Genomic DNA, 25,156 nt, shown 5'->3' with positions numbered 1-25,156 from the left:
AAGTTACACAACTGGACGTGATCGACAACCGTCTGCAGCGGCCTATCAGGAATCCACCTGGGGTCACTGCGCAGTGGCTCGCGGCTCAAGGAAACTGTCACGGAGCGATGCAAAAGCACCAAATCTGCCGGAAATTAAAATAATAAAAGTTTTAACGGCACTCTGGAGTGGACGTTTCGTGAAAACGTTGGAGAAATCAACACTATGGCAGCGCTGACTCTCTGGATTGAACAATTAAATATGTCTGACTTCCCACATCCAGTCTTGACATCCTGACTGAGGAGCTCGGCAGCTGTTTCGTTTCACTTGTATTCACGTTGGTCATTTCTGCATGAGGTTGTGTGGCCCTGGACTTCACAAAGACCAGCAGCTCTGCCCAAGCACTTACATTTTGCCTGATTATAAAATTCACTAAATGCCTCCACTTGGCTTTTCTCTATATAGACACCGAGCGCAGCAGGATTGTCACTAACTGCCATACAAATGCCTTTGATGCACTCCTTATTAAAGGGTCTAACTATGGTCTGGAAGAAGTGCTGAATGCTGAATGAAAATAAAGTAGCATTAGACTACTTACACCCACATTCAGGTGTTAAAACAACAGTCTGGTGGCCTGATGATCATAAAAACATCCATAATAGGTTTTCACTCAGTGAGTAACTTTTAGCATTTTAGCGTAAAATTTCCTCTTTGCAGTGCAAAGGCAGTGACAAAGTGACTAACACTGAAATTTAACTAATTTTGCTCAGGGCCTCCCTGAAGAGCCACCTCTCCTGTGAGAGGATCAGAGGGGCCTTCATGGGCCTCGATCTTGTGGTCAAGAGGGTCCTCTGTTCATTTCATATCAATCATCCTCACCTCTAACATGTCAAAACTAAAATAGGCTCCGCACCTTTGAGCAAAAGAAGGGAAAGAGAAAATGAAGATAATCTGACCACATTTTATTCCTGCTTGTTCCAGATCGATGTTTTTTTTTTTCCTGTTCAGTCACAAACAACATGCACACGACACGCGTGTCCAAAAGAAACAAAACGGGAAGCACAGATTCAACCCAACATGGACGTGCAAAGTAAAATAAAAGCAAGCCGACATACGGTGTGACATAAAGTTGGAAAGGGATGTGTGTCTGCTGCAGATTTAACTGAAAGTCATGACGTGCACATTTGAAAGTATTAGTCATTAAACAGTATTTTAAGCACATTTACCCATCTGGCCTCTTCCCATTTCCTTTAATGACACGTTTTACACCTCTTTAAACACTAATAGACTCATTGAAACCATTTAAATCCTATAAAAACATATTTATGAAATGCTGCTGTCTTGGCACATCTCTCAGTGGTCTGCTCCCCGGACATTTGGGCACTTATATGACACCATTTCTCCAAAAAACACACATTTTGCAGAGATTTTTGCCCTTTTCTTGACCACAAAAGCTCTTTTGTTCTGACATTGTACATGCATTCAGCTGTCCTTTCGTTTTCACTGCGGCTACACTACCGCAAAACGCTTCAAACCTGCTGTTTGAGGTGAAACAACTGCGAGTCTGCAAATTATTCGAACTCACAAAAAAATATCGAGCTTTTTTTCCCCCCTTCTGAGCAGCAAGCGTTGGTTTCATGAGAAGCAGTTTCAGCGCTTTCAGTGTTAAGAGTGACTTCACTTCCCAAATTAGAGAGAGAGAGAGAGAGAGAGAGAGAGAGAGAGAGAGAGAGAGAGAGGAAAAAAAAACTTGTCATCCGGTTATGGTCTGCGAGCAAAAAATTGTAACTGCAATGGTTTGCGACATAGAGCCAATGCACCCCTGCATGCATTGAAGCGAGGTTTGAAGGCTAAATTGGCTGTAACGTTTACAAAAAAACGACTAAATGACAAAGACTGCGAGGCTGCTGCGATGGACTGTACGATAAAGGTACGTGTTTGAAGAGTTTTTAACGCTGCTGCTGCTGCTGAACATGACAGGCGGCCACCCACACCAGAGTCTGCTGAGTGAGAGAGTCAAGGCGGTGATGCGAGCTCCCCACTCTTTCCTTCTTGTACAAAATTTCCTCTTCCTTCCCGTTCGTGGTTGTATGTCGGCTCTATAATAACACAACTAACCACTACATCTTTACAGTCAGATAAAAACACTAATTGGTGGCCGGTTAAGCGCGTAAAAGAGGATTTCCAAACGCACGCGTTTCGGGGTTTTTTTCTCCCCTAATCGCTGCGTTTAATCGAGCTCATCCCGCAGCATCCACGGAGCCGCTAAACAACGACAAAAGTGGCGCACGGAGAATGAAATTACTGAACATTTAACGGGTTTGGCAAAGTGTTTTCTTCTTCTTTTAACGGAGAGTTAATGAAGGGATGCGGGATTTTACTGGTGCGCACACGGCAGGTGTCCCTGAAGGCGCCATGGATCAACTTGGACAAACTAAGAGCCCCTTTTTAACGAGCAGGAGGATCCATTTCCATCACATATCTGGTATTTCACATTTCATACTATCACAGCTTCACCTGTTTATCTGCTCTGGATGACCACGACGCGGTCACTGCCTCACTGCTTTATATTCTAAGAAATGCTGAAACAAAGGCCTTTCTGTCAGGAATTCAAGCCGAAATGCGCTTTTTTTTGGTGAAATGAACGCAGAAAACGGATTATTGCGCAAAGAGAGAAAGGGCAGACGTGTTTTATCAGATGATGCAGGTCACAAATACACATTCGTGTTATCTTTTAACGAACGCGGCTGGTAGTCTGCAACGCCGGCCTGCAGGCTTTTATTTCAAGTTCTGCACTGAAATATTCTTGCAACCTTCTGTTCATCTGAAGCAACATTCACACCGACTTTCCCAATTTGTTTTACCGGATTTATTATACGAATCACGTGATATTTCACGAATAACGTCTGCCAATTGTAAAACTAGAAGGCATTTTTAAAAAGGGGCCTCGGGAGATTGAGGAACTAATCTTTGCACTCATTTCCCTTTTGTTTCGTTTCTAAAAAAAATATTTCTCTCCAAACTGATGTATTTTGAGCAGAAACGACGGTGGATTTACATCATTTTCGTTGTGACACAAAAAGAAGTGCGCAATTAAAGGGCCAATGCGGGTAAATGGAAACATCCTGAAACCAAACCTCATTACTTTTTGTCCGTAAAAACCTACATTTTTATTGTTCTGCTGTTTTGATGCTGGCCCTCGTGCAAAGTTCCTCACTGATAAAACGCAACTATTATTTTTCAGATAATTTTCTCCTGTAGTGTGTGGCAGCAGATTGCGTGTCTGAGGTTATTTTAAGTATAATTTATAGCAGCAAACGGGAGCACTTGTCAGGTGTCGTTATCTGAACTCAGCAGGCTTCCTGTCTCAAACCTCAGACTTTCCGCACACATTTCCGCTCCGTGGACTAGAAAAAAAAATGTCGAAAAGGCAACAAAGCCTCGCCAGAAAGCAACGGAGTGGACAAACGGAGGCGTTGCATTGTTTTAATTGTACACTGTGGGTTCGCACAGGCTGGGGGGTGAGGGAGAACCGGGCCTGGCCCTGCGTCTGCGGCCTGCAGAGGCCTGCCTGCTGCCGGGCTCCGAGCTGTGAAAACCGCATTGTTGTTTGTGCAGCAGAAAGCGCAGCTGCTCAGGCCTTTGCAAAATCAGCTTGCCTTAACTTTTACTTCTGCTTTCTGACGCGGCGAGCACACAGCGCCGTGCCTTTGCACAACGTGATCTCTGGCCTGTTTATGTGGGCTACACCTTGTTTTGTGTGTCTCTAATATCCTCCTCCCACAGCCTTGAAGCTGACACCCATCTGCTCATTAAACCTTTCCAAACCATTTGTAGTAGAGCCAAATCAGCTTAAAACACTGTTAAACGTAGAAACACAGCAAAGAACGGAGCAGACCGACAACAGATGAAGTTTCTTATGTTGAAAATTAACTCCTGCCTTAATGGTGCTGCCATCATTGTTGTTATTACTGGGTCGGATAAGTTCAGCATCAGTCTCAAAGTGTAAAATCTGAGACTTCACTTCAAATGTCACTCAGTCCAGAGCAAAGAAAATGTTTTGGCATGAGCCTTTATCTGCAGGAGGGATGATGATGGCACCAAAATGTGTCTCCAAATCAGCTTCTTTAACATATTCCAACTTTATTGGTGTTTCCAAACATGAAGAGGTCATTAAGTAGTGCTTAAAACACGCGAGAAAACAAAAGAAAAATAAAACTGACTTTAAATGTAAATCATGTTATTGGTGTATGAAAGAAAGTAGTTGTCAACCACATCCCAGCTGCACTTCAGGCCAGTGGTTGCCAACCTTTTTGGCTTGTGACCCCTTTAAACAAAGCAATGCCTTCTTGCTTGATTCATTTTAAACACCTTTTAGAGATCTGTGTATTGATCCATTAAGTCACAAGAAAAAAAGCAAAGGTTAGATGAAAATTTCAAAACAGAAAAGACAATTTTGAATCATGTTTTTCTTCTTTCTTTTCCTCCTATGTTGCTGTTCATTTTGTGATTCCTCAGATTCTGCTTGCAAGCCACTGGTTTAAAGTTACAAGTACAGCTAAAACGATTAGCTGATTAATCGATTAGTCAATCGACAACACATTAATGTGCAACAATTTCGATAATCGATTAGTTGTTTTAAGTCATCTGTCAAAAAAAAATGCCCCAAAAAATTGATGTTCCAGCTGCTCAATTGAGAGAATTGGCTGCTGCTTCTTGTTTTACATCCTTATAAATATCTTTGATTTTTTTTTGGCTGTGATCAGACAAAATGTTTGATGACATCATCTTACCCTTGAGAAGATTTTTCTCTGGCATCCACATTTTCCCTGTTTTCAAATGTTTTCCAGGCCAAATGATTAACATAGAAAATAATGTGCTAAACAATCAATACTGAAGATAAAGTTAAAGTAAAGTAAAAGTTAAAGTAAAAGTTAAAGTAGCTGCAAACCAGCCAGACAACGCAAGGAAAATACTGATCACTGCTGATGAGCTGATTGAAAATGAGTACAATCATCCTGACACTTGGGCTGCTGTTCCACCTGGATCGAGCATAAAATCATATCTAATAGCAAAAAACGTATTTTTCACATAAAACATTATTATTACTAAAATCGGGAACCCTCTATATCTAACTCATAACATGGCCTAATATTGTCCCACTCAGGCTGTGCTGTAACAAACCTTTTGATAATCTACCAAAACACACGACAAAGGTAGAAACACTCAGTTGGAGCTGCAGCATTAAACTGTGTCTTAGGATAGGGGATCCAAGTCAAACATCGTGGCACTGTACTTAGATTTAGGCTTTTCCTGTGGTTAAACCGTTCATCGAAAATGTTATTTCATAAAGATATAAGAGGCAGGAACGTCCGTGTCATAAACAGGCTGTGATCACGCTCTGGGTTTGGGCAAGACTGCATGATGCAACCTGCAAAGCTGCTGACTTCAAGCCGCGTCAAAAGTTTCCGTGCAGGACTTCATGTTTGTGCTCTCACAGCAAGAGGAAAGCTTGAAGTGTTTACTATCAAACTGAACACGACCGGTGCAAAGTTAAGGACATCGAGGCACACGGCAGCGTCGGCCCCAAGAAGGTCATGGTTTGCCTTTTTTTTAAGTTGTTTTGTGTCACTGAGCAACAGGCTGAGACACATTGAACAGGAAGTCAGTTGTGGCATCAGCGGTCAGGCCACATTTTGGTATATTTGTATCAGTGTGCAGAGGAGAGAGAGAAAGAGAGGGAGAGAGCACAAGGGGAAGATAAAGAAAGAGCGGGAGTGTGAGTTTGTGGTCGCTTGTCACTGAAAGTACTGCGCTGAAAACCGACTTCGATGAGCGGCTGCGAGTCACGATAATATCAGCAGTTTGAGAGCTGAACACCAAAAAATCATCTTTAACCGTGGAGTTCAGCTCTTCGCTATCACGCCTTCTCATGAGAATTTGCTGCCAGTAGCCTTTCAGCCAGCTGTTTCACTTCTGCACAGAGAAACGGGTCTCGGAGGGCGCCCAGAGCGCGAGAGGAAGATGGAGCACGGCGCAGCAGAAGTAAAGCAAAACAATCCGCTAGAGATGGAAACAGGAGTGCAGTCAAAAGAAAGCTGAGCAGGACGATATGAAGGCCACATGCTGCTTTTTTTTAAAACTATTTCAGCTTCTTCTTAGCATGCACAGGACAGAGAACACAGCAGTTAGGGTATTTATTTGTTTGCAGCATTTAATATTTAAAGGGATGTCTGATCAAGTGCCTTAAGTGATGTCACTTGAGTCAGTGTGGGTTGGATATGAAGACTACGAGTTTGAAAATGGCAAAAATCTTCTGGTGTGGAGTTAGAAAGAAGTTAGGTTACCAGACTTATGCAGCTCCAAAATGCTCCAAATTGTTAGCTGCTACTAGCATACACACCTGAATCTCAGGCTGAACTGTTGGCGAAGGAGTTGCATTCTGGGTAATGTAGGCAGCAGATTTTACTGACAAAGACGAGTAGAAAAAGAAACTTCCAATTCAGCTGCATGGGTTTTGATTTTAATGTTCTATTCAAACTGAATTTACAGCAGAACATTTTCGATGTTTTTATCGACTGTGTCTTTAGATCTTGAGCAGCCAGCATCAGGTAATAACTCTGTCACGTGAAATCAAACGATGTGGGGTTTTTGGAGCTAAAACCTTTTGCATATGCTTGCTTAAGAAAAGGGTGTATCCATTACGCGGCAGCAACCGCAGCAGCAGGCTGCTGAAATCCCACGCACGCACGCTGTGTATCAGTTTGTCTGCAGCCCAGAGGAAATGCCAAACTGTGTGGCATGCATTAAGAAGCGGTGCACAGTGCTCAGGTAACAATAGAGCTAAAAAAAAAAAAAAAAAGACGACGACACAATGCGACCGCGGCACTTCAATCGAGGCTATGCTCTTCTTTCTGTCCAGTGAACCCGACCCTCTCTCCTCCCCTGACCACGGGTCTTTAAGGGTTGTTTTCCAGCTTTAAAATGACCCACATTTTCACACTGTGCCCCCCTCCTGCACCATTTCCTCTCCCTTGGCCTGTGCCAAAAGGTTCCTCTGCACATGGCGGCCAGGTTTCCTGTAGGCCACTGAAAAAGCACGGCACTGACGTACAAGGCCCAAAGACAATGCTCAGCTCCTCTAAACAAACACGCACTTGCGCCCACTCAGACGGCCGTGGTTGCATCACACATGCACACAGTTAATTTGAAGAGCAGACAGAACAACAGGTCCAGCCTGTGCCCTCCGGAGTGCATGGGATCAAAGTGGCATCTTGGGGTGGTTTTGAGGCCTCACTGTAAAGTAGCTGCTGAACACAGGAAGGCAGACTTCAATTTTGATTAGACTCCACCTTGAGCTAATACCCTCCCCCTCCCCCTCCCCCTGCGGCCCCAATCCTAACGACAAAACAAAACTGTGGTTAAGGTTTCTGATGTTCTTTAAGATTAGACAGCCTCCTGACTGCCTTTACACGATTTCTGAACAGTTCACTGCTGAGTATTTTTCTAAGTGGTTTGATAACCTCCTATCATAAGCATGCAGCTTTCAATCACGCAGCAATACCGCTGAAGTTTAAGCAATTCAGGGTGCCAGTTTGAATCTGGACACAGATATAAACACTTGAGGCGGAGAAAAAAGAAGGGGAAATGGTCCCAACTCTCAAAATCTACTGTTCAAGCACATCTGAGCAATGACTAAAGCCTGCAGAGGACTGGTTGAACTCAAGAGCACTGCTCAAAAGAAGGCAGTGCATCCCATGACAATTAAATCCAAATGAAAGAAACACGATCCGATCCACAAAGGTAGCAACAGCAAATCCTTCTGTAGCTGTATACAGCAGAAAGGAGGTGATTCATCCTGTAAACGCATACAATATCCATTTATTTGGTAGCCAGTCTTCGCATTTAATGGCTCTTTTTAACATTTTCAAACCAGTTATCTGTTGTTGGTTCTCGACCCGAATGCTTTTTGTTGCTGTTTTCTGAAGAGTTTAAGCTGATATGGAGAGGAGACCTGATTTCCTGTCGTTGGTACATCCTCTGCAAACTACGATTATTGATTTTGTTGACAGTTTGGATGATATTTTCCTTCTCTACAAGGATGTGAACTTTAAAAACAGTCCTACTATAAAACACTTTCCCATTTAAGCTTCAGATAAAAGTTCAGGCTTTAAAGTCGGTTGTGCTGTTATTGTCACTCCTACAGCTCTCACAGCTTATGTTCATGTTCGCCGAAGCCTCTTTCATGGAATAAACTGAGCCTGTGTGTGGAAAAGACAGTTTCCACAGGTTGTGACCCGGCACATTAATGGCAGACGCTGACCGCTGTGGCTCTGTTGGACAGGAAGCGCTGTCCGTGGTGAGTGAGGATCAGCCCATATTCGAGCCGACCTACACCGCCGCCCCGGCCATGCACATGAAGACCGAGATGACGTCGCCCGGCGCGTTCGGCCAGGCCTCCAAGCCGAGTCCAGAGCCCACCGAGCCAGAGTGGGTGGGGTCAGCGGCGCAAAACCCCGGGAAAAGAGCCGAACACGTCAATGGGACCAGGTGAGTCAGGGCAGGCCGAGGCCACAGGGGAGCACAGGTTCCTGGACTATCTGACTGTGGCTTTGTCACGATCCATTTCAACATTCTGGGCTTTCCAGACCCGAAAAGTGTTTATTATTTGCTCTCCAATGCAGCCACGTGTCCCCTGTTGTTCACCACCACTGTTTGAATTCCAAATACGGTTATTTTGGTGTTTAAACTTTAACTGACGGGTTACATGCTGTCAGTGGTGGAAGGTAACTGAGCACATTGACTTTGACTGCTTCCATTTTCTGCTACTTAAACTTGTACTCCATGACATTTAAAGGGGAGACTTTTTTCTCCACTGCATGTGACAGCTGTACTTACAAGTAAGTTTTCAGAATATTTACATTAAAAAAAAAACCACAATGAAACAAATATTGATGAAGATTAAACCAACCTCTCTGACTTCTGACCTCTCAAAAAATTGTGTCGACAAGCTACTGTTATTCAAAGAGTCCAATATTTTACAACAAAGATTAAAGATTGCTTTTTTTTCTTTCTACTCTTATTAAGCATCTCATGAGCCCTCAGATTTACCTGGTGACCTGTAACCCAATCACCTGAATATAATTGTCTTTGTAATCTGCAAACCACAGATATGTTGAAACTTGATGTTTCTTTACGTTCAAACTTTACGTTTCACCTTTTTCAACTTATTTTCACCTCAAGCAGCTACAACAGTGAAACTCTACACAAGGATTTTACTGCTAACTCAAGGTCCACATGGTTTTTGTTAAGCCTGGCAGTTACTGGGTGTAAATATTTAGTAAAAACTAACCTGAAAACCAGTTTTTTTGTGGTGCAAATCACTTTAACGTAGTGATTTGTAAATCTCCACTTAGTAAACACTTACTGTTAACTGGACTAAATTGAATCTTCTGTTCAGTTGGTGCCCCCAGCTCCATGCTACCACCAGCCTACTGTTTATGTTTCTTTTCACTGATGCTGCAGAACAGTTTGGGTATTAATGTGTCCCCTGTCGGCTCCAGATATTAGCAAACACTGCAAGAGGAAATAAACGTGCACCCAGTGGGAACTGTGAACTCCATGGTGGTTTGCCAGAGATTAGCAGCCACAGTGAACGTTGCTTGAAGTAAAAGCTGTTCTCGGAGCTAAATATTAGAAATAAAGCTTTATATGATCTTTTATTGATCGTTATCCTTCTACACTTTCTCCTCTGTTCTAGCCGTGAGTCCCCTGTGGACTGCAGCGTCACCAAGCGCTCCAGACACGTGAGCAACGACGGGGCCCCGATGCCGTACCAGGCCTCGTACCCGGAGCCTCGCGTCAGCCCCCAGACGGCCACCCCACCCAGCAGCGCCACAGAGGAGAAGAGGGTCATCGTGCCGGCAGGTGAGCTGAGTCACTCGATCACCCTCACACAAGACCGTCGGCGTCATAAGACAGTTTCCTAAGAGCTTGCACACGAGGAGCTTGTGCAATACATTAATAACTGAATCAGAGATGGTGCTTCTTCCCCAAAGTACTGCTAGCTTACTGGTCTCCAGTGCCACAGCTAAACAATGGGAGGGCTCTCGTTGAGCATGATAAAAGGGTTTAAGGTGAAAGCTATTTAAAAAGTGTGAAGTCAAAAGTGTAAATTTAACTGTGACATTAACAAGAAAGAGAGCAGGCAGGAGCTGATGTGTGACATTTTCGCTTTTAATCATCCTGCTTCCTGCAGCAACATCTGAAATCACACTATTGATAAAGGCTTTGAAAAGCTCAAAAGGACATTAAGATATGATGTTTCTCAAAGGATAAACCTGATAAAAATGTGTCTGTTTTATCCAAAGCCTGAAATAAACTAGTTTATTCCTCCAGGCTCCTCTACTGTTGTTCACAAACAGATCAATGAGCAGGTGACTAATGTGTGTTAATCTACAGCTGCAACATCTGCAATATTTACTGTTTGACTGACTTAAAGACCAGAGCACCCAGATCTTTAAGGAAGTTATTGGGCCTTTTTAAAACCACACACCGAGCAGAGAAGTCATGAACTATTGAGAGATGAACTAAGATGTTGCTGCTTTTGGTCTTTTCATGGGATTTGTTGACACTATTGAAAGTACAGGGTAAAATATGCAAAGATGTGGAAAAGCCTTCAGCTGAATATGAACGTGACAACAAAACAGGAAGGGTGTGCTGCTGCTTTACAGACATTCGAGGTCCAAAAAACACTCCCAAAATATCACCCGTTACAATCCTTAACTTCAGCAATGCCGCCGCCCGTGTGTTTCAGCAGTGTGCAGATCTGAGTCGCCTCGTAGTGTTCGTCCTGGAAGACCAAGCGTTTTCAACTTTTGCAACAGCTGAAGTGTGAGCACAGTGGATTTCCCTTTTTCTTTGCAGAGGAAAATCACTGACATACAACGTGTGATGTGTCATTACAGTCCGAGCAGTCATAGCCAAGGTTTAGGCAAGCTTCTGTATTTCGTCCATTTCACCCTCGCCATGAATCACTGGTGCGACTAAAAACTGACCTGATGACATTACTTTACGTTCTTGGTCTTGCACGTTTCCCACACTGTTATCATCCCCTGGGACTCGTCATACATGCAGGTCAGGGTAGGGTATTTGCGAGCACGTTTCGGTGAGTCAGTCTTTGGAGGGATCCCACTCCAGACGTCGCCCCAGAGACGTGCAGCAGACGGTTTCCAATTCATCTCTGTGAAATCCGACGAGATTCGTCAATGAGTCACCGGCACCAAGTTATTCTGCTCATAATACACGGATGTTGCATCACGGCAGCATGTGTTAACCAAGGACAATCAGGACCTGAGGGTGTGGCGACTGGAGCGCCTGCCTAATATTACGGGCAATTCAGTCATTGTTCGCTACTGGAAGTGAGCCTGCCTTCCTGAATCAGACTACTGGTATATTTTAGTACTATACCAAGACGTTAAGATCAATTTCAACCTAAAATGTCCCGTTATTAAAAGCTTCCAGATGTCTGATTCTTAGGACAAGACAGAACTACACAAAATAAGATTTTAAAAAAGCAACTTTAACCTCAATGCATAAAAGTAAACGTGAGTTTTCTCACATTTGGGCTGAAGATAGATTTTATATATATAGATGATATAATTTAAAAGCCATGAAAATGTAGGAATGTAAAAGTATTGAATATCAACCCTGTCTGAGTATTTATACACAACTTATAGGCTCTTTCCCTGACAGTTATACATGCATATAAACATTAATCATGCTTTTTGCTATGCACAGAAATTGTATTGCAAAAGTGCAGATAGTAAAAAATTTGTTAACACTTTAAAGAAAACAAACTATTTAGATAAAAATGGAATATGAGCATCATTACATTAACAAAATATATTTCTCTAATATATCACATCAAGACATCGAATATGTCTGAAAGGATATCTGAGGAAGTATGATATATGATATGAAGCAATGGAATGCAACTATCATAAAATGGGGGATTTTTAGGATTTTAAAGACAAGGTAGGATGTAAAAAACATCATTTTGTGCATGTGCACGATGAAAAATGCCTCATTAAAGATGAAGGTGATGAAACAAAAGGTTTAATTACTGCTCTGTCAAATCAGTGTATGTGCAAATCCTACAGAAGACCTTGAATGAGAGCATTTAATGGCCTTTTCACAGCAGAACAAACACACATGCAGCCTGGGCAACATTCAAATAAATGATGATATTTTGGATATTTTTCCAATATTGATATATATATCCTATTTCAAACATGTCCCAAAACTATAAAACTAAACTTGTTTAAAGAAATAATACTAATTTTGTTAGCTTATTATTTGCTTGAAATCCTCAATTTGGACAACAGAAATGTGGAAAATGACAAAACTTCATGCAATACCATATTATTGCCCAGTCCCGGTGCGCATAAATTCTGCTAAAACAGCCACAAATAACAAATATCACACTGTGCGTCCTCCCTGAAGACCCCTGGGGCCGTGTTCAGCTCAGCATTATCGGTAATTATTTGTTTACTTCCTGAATCCTGTTACCTTTAGGGAAATCGACGAGCGCAGGTGGTGGCCTGTGGAGATCTGGGCCAAACACACAGCGAGCTACAATAAAATAAACGCCCCCGAGTTTAAGTCCTGCCACAGTTCAACAAACAAGACAGTTTCAAACAGCTGAAAGATGTTTTTTTGATACTAAAAATATGAACGGCAAACACGTCAAGTAGGAACTGGAAACCGTGTTTTGAGTTTGGCTCAACCAGGCATCTGTTTGCAGAGTGGTTAGAGCCAACCCACCACCCATTTCACAATCAGCATCAAGTATCATAAGTGGTACTCTGATATCGAAGTAGTTTCCGGTGTTACTCAGCACTTTCATGTTCTTCAGACACATATTTGCTCCACCTCTCTTCAGTATATTTCTGTTTGACGCTCCCCCCTCCGTCCTCCTTCTTCTTTAAAAAGTAATTTTATCAAAGAAACCAAGAGAGCAGATAAAATGTAACACTGGATGCTTAAAAAATCATTTACATGTTTTCACCCAACAAAGTGCAGCACTGGAAGCGCTCCGGCCTCAGATTTGGTGTTAAGTTTGGTATAAAGCAGCCATAACTGGTATATAAAGACTGCTTCAGACATGTTTTAAGACACAAAAATCCTCTGCTTTGAATAACAATTTGTGTCTCATAAGTTGAATCAAAAAAAAAATATTTGCAATTACATTTACTCCTTCTCCCCCCTGAATCGACGAATATGCAAATATTTAACTGCCGGTCACAAGATATCTTGTATTAAGTTCAAAACTAGTTTTGCACAAGTCTTGAACTGACACTTAAGTGCTCTGTCTTGCGCTGAATTGCCCTTCTTTTTCTGTCTTTTCTATATGAAGCACTCGCTTGGTGCATGCGATTTCTTTGTTGTAAAGCGCTTTGAGCTGCCATTGCTGAGTGAACGGTGCTATACGAATGAAGTTTATTACTATTATAATTTAAGGTGAGCACAGAGAAACGTTTGCTTTGTGCAGATGAATATGAATCTCTGCACGTGCATCACCCTGCACAGCGAGGGCCAAACATCCAAGTGAAGCAGGACACGTTTTCTGAGTGAACTTCAAATATTTGCAGTTTGAATAGTGATTTCTGATGAATTCTGTGTGACTCATCTCTATTCTACAACTTCCTGTTTGTGAGTTTTTGAAAGCCGGGCCAGCATCTACTTCATATTCAAATTCCAGATAGGATGTGTGAACTCGAAACAAAGCTAAAAGATCATTTCCTCTTTTTTTTTTTTTTTTTAAAAAAAGGCCTTCCTGCAAAGCGAGACAACATTTTATGAATCAGCGTATTTGGAGTCTTTTCTCATCATTACTCTTCGACCCTCTTCCCGTCAGACCCTGAGGTTTGGACCCAGGACCACGTGCGGCAGTGGCTGGACTGGGCCATCAAGGAGTACGTCCTGGAGGAGGTGGACGTCATGCTCTTCCAGGCGCTGGACGGAAAGGCCCTGTGCAAGATGTCCAAGGAGGACATGATGCGCCTCACGTCGGCCTACAACGCAGACATCCTGCTCTCCCACCTCAGTTACCTCCGGCAGAGTAAGCCTCGAGTCTCAGATGTCTCTCTTGCTCCCTCTTGCTGATAACACTGTTTGGTTGTGATAATTTAAAAGCTTTTTATCGTTCTGTGGCCACCAAGTATTTCATCTGCATGTCAGCAGGGTTACAAATCAGACATAAGGCTGTCAAAAATGCAGCGCCGAAACATAAAATTAAAACTACATTTCTGATCATAAATGACCAAAACAGGGGGTTCATTAAGCAAAAAAAAAGGTCAAACATTTGCTGGTTTCAGCTTTTCAAATGTGAGAGTTTGCTGCTTTTTCTCTTTTTATCGAGAGAAAAAGAATGTTTGGAGGTTTGGGACCAGCCTCTAACGAACTGTGATGGGCATTTTCACGATTCTCTAAAACTGTGAACACTTGTTTATTCATCTATTACCCAGAAAAATGGAAAAAAATCTGCAATTTCAGCATGTGAATTTGTAGAATTCTACTATTAGCAGCCTTTAATCCAAAAAAAACCCAAAGTCCACCCAAATACTAAGGTCAATTGAGGATGTGGACAAAATAATAGAAACACCTGGCAATCCAGGGGCACTTCCTCGTTATGTTTTCTGTTGCGGCTGGAAGAGCGTGATGCCATTCGAGGCTGAAGTTTGTCATGCTGTTAACTGAACTTGCTGTCTTCAGTGAGTGTTGCAACCACTGCTCCCGTTGGCTAACGCAGGTACTGGCATACAGGATGTCGTCATAATTTTGCAGTGTTTGTGACTGCAGCAGCAGCGCTTCAGCTTCTGCAAGTCACGGTTACAAATGCAGCTACGGAACAGAGTCTGGTTCTAGTCCGGTTTTCAAGGTAACATTACGACATACAAGGGCTGGACAAAATGACAGCAACACCGTTCAGTATTACGTGATCCAGTATTAGAGCAACACCACAAGGACCAGAAGCACTCAGCAGACTCAAAACATTGCCTCTCACTCCAATCCCACCTTTTATGACTGGCTATCTGTCATAAATGAATATAATATTGACGGGTTTTTTTGGTCCTTGCCACAGGTAGCCCCACCTTCTCATACTCCACAACTCCCACCAACAACACACCACCACAACAGCCCAGACTACAGGTGAAAGCAGGTGAGCTCACCCACTCTCCTTTCATCACATCTTTTCATTGAAGGCCCTGAAAACTGTTTTTCTCAGTCAGCTTCTTGCCTGAACTCGGAGCAGTTTTGGTTATTTCACTCCAGAGATTCGTGTGTGTGCGTTTTTGCTGTGTCGTCCCTGCTCTTCTCACTGGTTTGCAGTGGGCGGAGTTCTGTTAGATCCATGTGAGGTCATATTTCTGTGCACCAATCAGGATTCAGCAACATTTAAATCAAAATCTTAATGAGAGTTGTGTTTTTTTTGCTTGTTTTCATTCAAATCTGACCAAAATTAAGATGAAGCAGATTAGCTGAGTGTTAATCTCTAAATAATAATCATTTAAATGATGATAATAACAATAATAATTCTACTTTTTCCAAACTTTTACTTCCATTCTTGCTCATTTAGCCATGAACATTTGATGTTATGGAGAAAAATATTTTAGTGATTAATTTTTTCAATATGTTGTGACCACAACAGAATTTTTTTGTTTAGTGTATAGGAGTTTTTAGACTTCAATGTAAATGTACAAAACATGTTTTGTATTTTGTGTAAGTGGGACATTTTTGCTCCACTACACATATTTGACACCTGGAGTGACGTGTTACTGGCAGATTAAGATTTTACACAGAAACACATACTGAGATTATAAAACACACTGCATCGAAAAACCTTTTTGGCTTGTGAACCTTTACAACAAACGGTGCATTTGATGCCCCTTGTCAAGTTTCAGACTGAAGTTTCACCAGAGAGACATTTCCCCTCTGAAAGTCTCAGTTTCATTTAAGTGAGGCCAAAGATGATTAATATTTCACAGAAAAAGGAAAATAATGAGAAAAGTTCAAACAAGTAATATAATATTGCTTATCGGAAATGTAAAAAATAAAGTTTTTTCTTCTTTTCTACCTCATCAGCCATCTCACAACCTCTCAGATTTATCTTGAGACCCTTTAGGAGGGCCGGCCCCTAGACTGGGAACCACTGGACTAAAGTGCCTAAATGTATATGAAGTAGTTCCACCTCAGCCAGACACAACTTAAACATAATCTAATAGGTCAAGTTTACTTTTGACACAGTAAGTATTTAATGATATGAGTATTTTTACATTGTTGTATGGAAACTTTTACTTAAAGAATTTGAGAATTTCTTTCAAGGATCATAATGTGATAAATAACTACCCGAACAAGGTGAAGTCACTTTTCATTCCATTATGACTTCATGCAGCCTGATTTATATAAATGATCACGAACATATTTTTAAGAAAGAGGTGCTTTTCTTTCATTATTTTTTTGTTTAGTTTCCCATCAGTCATACTGGAGTGTTACTGGGTGTGAATCAAAGCTCAGAGCTCAGGATCACATTCTCAAACCCGTAAGAAAAGAGCAAGCTACGTGAACGATGTAGAGATTTAAAAATAACGTGTGGAGTTTCAGAACCATGTTACATAGTTTCAAGAGTCTGCAAAGGTTCCTTGGTACAACGCGGTCCTCAGCAAAACTTTGATGAGTCCAAAACTTAACAGCCAGTTTCAGACAGGAAACAGCTGCACCGGTGCAGGAAAGGGGGGGTATGGGTTCTGCTCCTGGGACACAATTCACAATCTTGTGGCGACAGGGGTGGCCTGAACAAAAGAACCCTGCTCAAGAAACTGTGGGTCATCTTCAGACCCCCAAACTCTTATTGTCTCGGTCTCCATTTACCGACTTCCTTCCCACTACAGCTGAACTGTCCACTTCAAAGCCTTTTAATGCCACGTGCCTGTCAATGCTGAGTCTCATCCTTTTTTTTTGTGTGTGTGTGTGTGTGTGTGTGTGTGTGTGTGTGTTCAGAGAACAGTTTTGATGAAATCAGCCGCAGGAACAGCTGGCCAGCCAACACCATGACTGCAGCGCCAAAAGGTATGACGACAAAAACTGAGAAAACACGAAACTAATGATGATGATGAATTTATCGCGGCTGAAACAGTTACTGCGTAAACTCTCGCTCACAAGCAGCATCCACAGCAATCAAGCCTCCTCTGATGATATGCAGCTGAGCACGCCAATAACGTCACATCAGACACATTTTAAGAAATTCAATGTTCAGATTTGATTATTTTACTAAATTTGCCCGTCTTAAACTCATGTATAAATGCCTGCATATTCCGGCTCCTCGGGTGCTCAGGGACCTCGTGGTTCCACTCAGGCTCAGTAACATTCAGACCATCCAATGGGAACTGTAAGGTGCCCTGACAGAAACCCTCATTCGGATAAGAGCTTTTTCTGTTGGCGGCATCAACATGTGGAATTCCTTCACTTGCAGAACTCAAACTTAGATAATAAAGAAAAGAAACTACAGGTTTTGCACAGAAATTGACTCTAGGTCACATCCGGATCAAACACTTTCACTGAAGTTATTGTGTGTTTGATTTGAAGGTCCCTCCATGGAGCACCAACACAGCACAAGAGTTACAGAGCCTGCTCCAAGAATTGTGCCAGGTATGAATATTTTCATATTTCTAACACATGGCAGGTCAAAGGAAAGGATTGTTCCAAGCTCAGGAGTTTTATTTGAAATCTCAGTGTTTGCAAAGACTGGTACAAATACAAGGAGATATGTAGTAGAGTGTACTCTCGTAGTGTGTACTAATATGCTCTGAATGACAATGCCAACATAGTGAGGTTTAGCAGGAATAATGTTGATCATCTTAGCGTAGTTTGTTAGCATGCTAACATTTACTAATTAGCACTAAACACAAAGTACAGCTAAGCTGATGGGAATGTCACTAGTGTTGGAGTATTTAGACCTGATGGTGGTGTTACATGAAAGGTTAAGGGACTGCAAAGTTGTTGTGATTCATCCTGAAATTGTACCAAATTTCATGACAATCCATTCAAAAATTGTGGAGATGTTTCACACAAAACCACAAATGCCAACCTTGTGGTGGCGCGAAAAGAAAAGTCGGGCGATCACCAAAGTCTGCAGGATTCATCTTCTGAAGAATATGAACGTCTGTACAAAATTTCATGAAAATCCAGTCAAGAGCAGAGTTACTTCTGCTCGGAGTGACCAACCGGCTGACCACCGTTGTCATCCATAGATCCGTGCCACATGCTAGCATGGCTAAAGATAACGCACAATTCATTCACTCAGCCTGACACTGTTCAAGATTATTTGTTGAAAGCAGCTTTTGTTTTGGCCTCACCGATCAGAGAGGTGAAATCTGTCTCACCGACTTCATCTTCAGTCAGTGCAGAAGCTGCGGTAGCAAATGCAAGGAGCAGGAAATGTCACGTTTAAGAGCTGATATCAATTGCTGATAAATCCACTGACATCCCCTTTCTGAACACTGTCTCTGATTGGTCGGTTGTTTCTCCAAAAGGTGGTTATGGTGGTCAGTGAGCACAACACCAGACCTATTTGAGTCACTGAACAAATGAGATCTGGGCTGTGATTTGAATTGTTCACTCAATCAAAGTGAGTGTTGTGAGTGCTGGAACAACAGACTTATCAGTTTTATCAAATCTTGACGGCACTACAGACAGAATCTCGGGTGGACTTGCAAACATCAAGACTCAAAAGATTATTAAACATCTAAGTGAAAACATATAAAAATAATGATGTGCTTTTTCTTTTTTACAGACCCGTATCAGACATTAGGGACCATTAGCAGTCGACTAGCCAACCCAGGTAAGGATCTGAACCACCATAAATTAAACCAACAAGGATGACACAAATGAGGCCTTTACACTGTCTGCTTTGGCAACATGAGAGAAGAGCAAGCAAGGGCAGGCACACACGCACCAACTTTCCAAAATGAAGTAAACATCAAGCAACACCTGTTGTGTCAGCAGAATTGCATCACGCTTACACTAAGAAGAAATCTGGCTTCCCTCGCACAAAAATGACTGTTTGCCCTGCTGTTTCCTCACAGAAGGCCAAGCCCTCAGCTCATCCAAGAACCGAACAGGCAAACAAAGTCCATACAAGCTCCCTGACCCCAGCGCTCACAGGCCTGTGGGTAGGTTTCTGCCCTGATGTCACTCATTTCCTCCAAGCCACACAGTGAAAAGGTCGCATTTGCTGGAAATAAAATAAACTGAATGAGATGTTAGATATGTGTCAAAATACTACGAATCCGTCCACAACAAAAAGCAGTTCGTTAAAAAGAAAACTGAGGAGTTGTTCAAGGTCCTGAATTAACTGGATGCATCCTGAAGAATATTTATTTATTCTTGCAAACCTTGATATTTGGGTGGATATTTACACACAGATCACGACATCCAGAAAATTTTTTCAGTATTACAACAGGAGGAGTAAAGATGCCCTGACACAAATGTTTCACAGCTACTGCTGATGATTCTGTCTTTCTTTGTGCGAAGTCAGAGCCCGATTCCTTAATCGCTCCCCTTCATTTCTCCTCCCAGGTTCCGGGCAGATCCAGCTGTGGCAGTTCCTGCTGGAGCTGCTGTCCGACAGCAACAACTCCGGCATCATCACCTGGGAGGGCACCAACGGCGAGTTCAAGATGACCGACCCGGACGAGGTGGCCAAGCGCTGGGGCGAGCGTAAGAGCAAGCCCAACATGAACTACGACAAGCTGAGCCGCGCTCTGCGCTACTACTACGACAAGAACATCATGACTAAGGTGCACGGCAAGCGCTACGCCTACAAATTTGACTTCCAAGGCATCTCGCAGGCACACCAGAATCACGCGGCCGAAGGGGGGATTAAGTACCAGACTGAGATGTCTTACGTCCAGCCCTACCACAGCCACCAGCCCAAAATGAACTTCATGAGTGGCCATCCTGCACCTATGCCCGTCTCCCCTGGCAACTTTTTCGGCCCTCCGTCGACATACTGGAACTCACCCAACAGCCCCATCTACCCTGGGTCAGCCATGACCAGACATCCTGCCACTCACTCCCACCTGAGCTCGTACTACTGAGGACGATGCTTTTCACACCTGAACGCGAAAACACGAGACAGGAACCCAAATGTGCGAGAAAACACGAGCACACTTCATCCAGGATGCACCTGAGCTGAACCCAGTCTGAAATGAAGGCGATATGACGCTACGGTCTGCTTCTCTAAGGGCATTATGATGTTGTCTTTGTCACATTCCTTCTCAAAAATGGACAAAACGTGAGGGTGAATCAACTCTGTCATGAATGGAAAGGACTGATATTATCCTCTTCCTAAGACTTTCATGAATATGCTGATGACACAATATATTAATGGTTATTCAGATATTATGAAACCAAGTTTATTTTGTAAGTACTTTGTTTGATAGTACCCGTCGTGAAGGCCGTAGTCATAGCCTTCACTGTCTTAGTAGTACATCGGTTTTGTAACTGTTCTTTTCACTTAATAGGTCGAAACTGCAGTTATCACATTCAATGACCTGACATTTGTAAAAGAAAAATTGTACAGAATGACTGTCATGTAGCAATATAACATTTACTCATGATGTAAAGCTAATAAATGATGCTTGTACCTAAAAATGGACTCTTTAAGTTTGATCATTTACAGATTCTGTGAAGAAACTTGTTTCCTTTTTGTTAACTGACAAACCGCTTTACAAGCTCACACTTTTTGTTAAAGGAAGGCTTTTCGCTCAGAGTTAGATGAGAGGATTGGTACCACTCTCATATCTGTCTGTTCAATATTAAGCTACAGCCAGCAGCTGGTTAGCTTAGCTTCGCAGAAAGACTGACACCGGAGGGAAACAGCGGGCCTGTCTGCATATAGAGCAACAAAATCTGCTTAGCAGCACCTTTATAGCTCATTCATTAACACATAGTTTGTTTGTTTAATCCTATAAGGCAGTTAGTATCTACGACTTTCTCAGAATGTACAATAATAGACAGTATTTGCACAAACACGTGTACACAGACCTCTGGATTACTGCTCTGAGCTTGTCAAGAATCATGCATCAGGCCACACCAACCGAACTCACCGCCGTTAACGTCAGTTTTATTTGTCAAAATCAAAGATTTCTTCAAATATTGTGCGGGGTTCTGTGAACTCCTCCTCCTCCTCCTCCACAACAGCAGAGCCCTTCACCTGCTTCTCCTCACCTTCCTCCTCAACCCACGTTACTCCTCCACCACCAAACGGCCACTGCAACTCCATCACACTCTTCACCTTACCCACTGGAGTCACTGCTGTCTCCTCGGGCTGTAAAGTTGATCGAGTCCATGCAGTCACCTCTCTGGTAGTCTGCGGTTGTGCTGCTGCTGCTGCTGCTGCTGCTGCTGCTGCTGCTGCTGCTGCTGCTGCTGCTGCTGTTGATGCTGCTGTTGTTGTTGTTGTTGTTGTTGTGGGGGTGTACATTGTCTTCCTCTTCAGGGCTGTGGTGGGTTTCACTTTTGACTCTATTTTCCACGGCCTGCTGCTGATTATTTTGGTCACTGGAAGATGTTGAATTTATGTTGAATATTGTTTGTCACAAAATCATGAGAGATCAAAAGTAAAAAGAAACATGACTCAAAAGATACTTTAACTCAAAGGTGGAATTTTCCCCCAAAATACATAAAAACAGGTTGCATAACTACAAAGTATCAGTTTCTTAGATGTAGCAGAAAAACATGTTTAATGTCACAGTGAGTTCATGTCATGACAGTTATATTTAAACTGTTATGATACACCGGTTTATCTTTTTTTTGGTATTGTTAAAAAAACCACATGAAAAGAACAAAACCAAGAATGTGTTAGTCGGTGCCTCTACTTTCCAACTTGTCTAGGATGTGACGACCCCTGGTGTCTTCTTGGGGTTCGAGCAGGTTCCAAGTTTCTCTTCTTACTCCTGCAGGTGGCTGATTAGCATGATGGTAAAGTGTTAGCGTGTTATTTCAGTCCCGCCTCTCTGCTCTCCTCCACAGGCACACGACACGCCTGGTTTGGTTACGCTCCCTTAGTTTCCCTTTAAGTTCTGATTTGCACTATATGACACTCTCGCCCACATCCTTCACTCATGCACACCACACACCACTGACGTCCAGACTCCACGTTGTGGTTATTTCATTTGGAATCCTTATTTGGGTTCATTTGGTTTTCAGTACATTTAATACACTCGTTAACTTGGTGTGTCTCCCTTTTGTTGTGGCCACTTGAACCAGGTCATAACACCAAGTCAAAAATATATAGCTTGATGTATTTTAACTAACAAAAAACTAAACTATCTAAATAAACAAAATTCCAATAATGTGTTACTGTAATCCATAATGTACTTTGCTAAATGGTACACCAGCAGGGGTAAATGCTGCATTCAGTGGGTATTTAGAGTAGCAGGTCAGTGTACATGGGATTGACTTAAAAATAAATCACAGTGTAGCTCAATTATGAGTTTTTCATACTATGTGGACGACAGTGGAGGTCTGTGGCACAGAGGAATAAGACATATCAGGCTGTGACAACACAAAACATTTGGTCTTTTCATGGGTTTTGTTGACAACATAGAACTTCTCCAGTGCTTCTATTATTGGTACTAAGATGTGCTTCATTGTGGGAAATGAGGTAGCAAAGACTCACCTGTGGATGCAGCAGAGGTGCAGTTGGAGTCGCAGCAGGTGCACACTGAGTCTGATCCATACAGCTCAACCCATCTGAAAAAAACAGATCATCAAGACCCGATCCCTTTTGTGTCCGGAAAGGTGCGGCACATTTAAAACTTTTTATCTCTCATTCTTTCATTCATTTGAGAAAAAACTAACCTTTTTGCTTTTGTGTCGTAGTTGCAGGACTTCGCTGTAGGTGTTGGTGTAGAACTGCCCACATACAGGCTGCAGTGCATGTAGAGCTGCTGCAGGAGATCAGATCACAAGATTTACCATCAGCCTTTCAGAGAGATTAGCTAAGGCTGTGGGAATAAACAATTCGATGACAATGCTTTTTGGGTAATAACTTAAATCATATCTGCTCACCTGGCCTGTCATTCCCTTGAACAAGAAAGCATCCACAGAGAATCTCACAGCATTGGTTTTGTGTGGGATGAATCTGGAGCGACCGTCCTTGCTTTCAACCATACACCTTCATCAGAGGGAGGTAAAGTCTGATCACAACACCTTCTCATTTTTTACACATATATTTCTTTCCCGATAAAAACAGTGTGTGACAACAAATCTCAAGATCTCCAGTTTGTGTGAGAGCGAGGGCTCAATTACCCAAAGTTTTTCACGACTGGAAACTGAGGCGTGGAGGTGTGGGACTTCTCGGGCGTCGCGTAACACGAATGGATGTACAGTCTTTCGTCTTGAGACACAGACGGAGCCTCGGCCTCAAAGTACATGGGCTTCCCTAGCTCGTACTGATCTGACGGAGAAAGCCTTTCCCACTGAGCTGAGAGACAGAAGGAAGCAGTCAGACAAGAGCAGCAGCAGCTTCAAGTTCAAATCTACATTAGTATAACTTTTTCAGTAACAGCGATTAATCAGGTAAATAGGGTGATTTGAAATGAGTTGAGGATAAGATCATAAGATACTTTTCTGCACGTTTTACCATTTCGTGGAGTCAGAATGAATTTCGCTCTGTTCTTCATTGGTTTGAAGATCTTGCGCATCCGCATCTTTGGTGTGTAGCCAATTTTGTAGGAGTACTGGTACCTGAGGAGCAAATACATTATCCAGATTTAAGAAAAAAAAGAAAAAAAAAACAGTGTTAATTTGGGATTTCTATGTGATGAAGATCTTAGTGCAGAATGCTCTCTGGTCTGGACCCAGTACCAGTCTTACCTGTTATAATAGCAAGCAACAGGCAGGGTGAAGGGCACGGCACGCCTGATTGGTCCTTGAACCCTTGGTGGGTCATACTGCAGTATGTTTGAATAAGCCACCTGATTATTTCTTATCTGCAAAAAAAAACCAATTAGCTAAATGATAAATCTTCCCTTAACAAGAGTCTCAGTACGGCCGTACTTCCGGGCGTTGAGTTAAATGCTAACATCAGCATGCTAACAGACTCACAATGACAGTGCTGAGTTTAGTGTGTTAGCATGCTAACATTTGCTAATTAGCAAAATACAGCTGAGACTGATGTCATTAGCTTTGGAGACATCTGGTCATCTAAACTGGGGTATTGGATAAATTTTGACCCTATGATGGCACTAGATGAAACATTATTTTATCATCCTCGTGGGGAAACAAATGTTTACCAAACCTCATCCCACTCCGTCCAATATTTAGGTCTGCAAGTAATGACTCATTAAGGATGACTTCAATGATTGATTGTCATTTTTGCAGCTGTAATTGAGACATTTCACTCAAAACCATAAATGTTAGCCTCCACGTGGCGCTAGAGGAATTGTCAGAATCATCAAAATCAGTAGGATTTATCCTCGGGGAACCTTGAATGTTTGGACCACATTTACACAAGAATAAGACCCCTTGAGCTAAACCACCAGCATTGCTAAAAAACCGTTAGCATGCTAGCTACTTGTTGCTCACCGTGCGTTTGGTTCCACACATGCTGAGGTCATATTCAAAATAAATGTAATCTGTCGTGGATTTGCTGGCTTGGCATGTCCCCAGCTTGATCTGAGAGTGCGGTTCGCTGGAGGCCACAATGTCCCTCCGCACCTGCACCAGCATTTTTTTCAACTTGCACGAAGTCTTTACGGAAACACCCGAAACGCTGGGAGGACTGGTGGTCGGTCGAACCGGGAGGAGGATATCCCGGACGGGCTCCGGTAGAGCCTCCTGTCCGGTGCCTCTGGCTGGAGAGAAATGCCCCTTCTCCACCAGCGGCAGCCTGGAGTCTACAAACACGGGGAGGTGCAAGTACGGCGGCGGGAGAGTGAGCCTGTCTCTCCGGGAAACTTTTCTCTTCACTTCGGTTGTTTGATTTAGAGCCTCAGACGTCGGAGGCGCTCCTCCATCAGTGGAGGACAACAGCGGCCACATGAGAAACAAGGAAAAGTAAACCATGTCCGAAACTCTCTGTCGGAAATAATAGGTTTAGATTGTATTT

The 25,156-nt window shown here is 42.6% G+C and overlaps 2 protein-coding genes across 5 annotated transcripts; one reads left to right on the top strand and one right to left on the bottom strand.

The window, feature by feature from the left end:
* The first annotated feature begins 1,745 nt into the window (after positions 1 to 1,745).
* Positions 1,746 to 20,689, top strand: fli1rs (Fli-1 proto-oncogene, ETS transcription factor-related sequence). 4 transcript variants are annotated; one of them, XM_076738179.1, is made up of 10 exons: positions 1,746 to 1,909; positions 8,324 to 8,529; positions 9,740 to 9,906; positions 13,898 to 14,101; positions 15,125 to 15,202; positions 17,041 to 17,109; positions 17,626 to 17,688; positions 18,833 to 18,880; positions 19,125 to 19,211; positions 19,618 to 20,689. In XM_076738179.1, exons 1-10 carry the CDS (start codon positions 1,892 to 1,894, stop codon positions 20,136 to 20,138), a joined length of 1,461 nt encoding a protein of 486 aa, XP_076594294.1. In that variant the 5' UTR covers positions 1,746 to 1,891; the 3' UTR covers positions 20,139 to 20,689. The 4 variants fall into 4 exon arrangements, with proteins under 4 accessions (XP_076594294.1, XP_076594295.1, XP_076594297.1 ...); XM_076738181.1 differs by lacking the exon at positions 1,746 to 1,909 and adding an exon at positions 2,075 to 2,464; XM_076738180.1 differs by lacking the exon at positions 19,125 to 19,211 and having other exon boundaries at positions 1,778 to 1,909.
* A 477-nt stretch (positions 20,690 to 21,166) lies between these two features.
* zp3d.2 (zona pellucida glycoprotein 3d tandem duplicate 2) lies at positions 21,167 to 25,113 on the bottom strand. The gene is made up of 9 exons (XM_076736756.1): positions 24,634 to 25,113; positions 23,923 to 24,038; positions 23,690 to 23,793; positions 23,356 to 23,530; positions 23,116 to 23,221; positions 22,906 to 22,994; positions 22,724 to 22,797; positions 21,461 to 21,603; positions 21,167 to 21,412 (listed from the first exon to the last, which is right to left on the bottom strand). The coding sequence occupies exons 1-9, from the start codon at positions 25,111 to 25,113 to the stop codon at positions 21,167 to 21,169; spliced, it is 1,533 nt and encodes a 510-aa protein (XP_076592871.1).
* Positions 25,114 to 25,156: the final 43 nt, after the last annotated feature.

The sequence above is a fragment of the Chaetodon auriga genome, chromosome 8 (assembly GCF_051107435.1).
Source record: "Chaetodon auriga isolate fChaAug3 chromosome 8, fChaAug3.hap1, whole genome shotgun sequence".
In the NCBI taxonomy this organism is placed as follows: domain Eukaryota; kingdom Metazoa; phylum Chordata; class Actinopteri; order Chaetodontiformes; family Chaetodontidae; genus Chaetodon; species Chaetodon auriga.
Note: the sequence above shows the minus strand (reverse complement) of the source record. Positions and strands in the feature narration are given on the sequence as shown.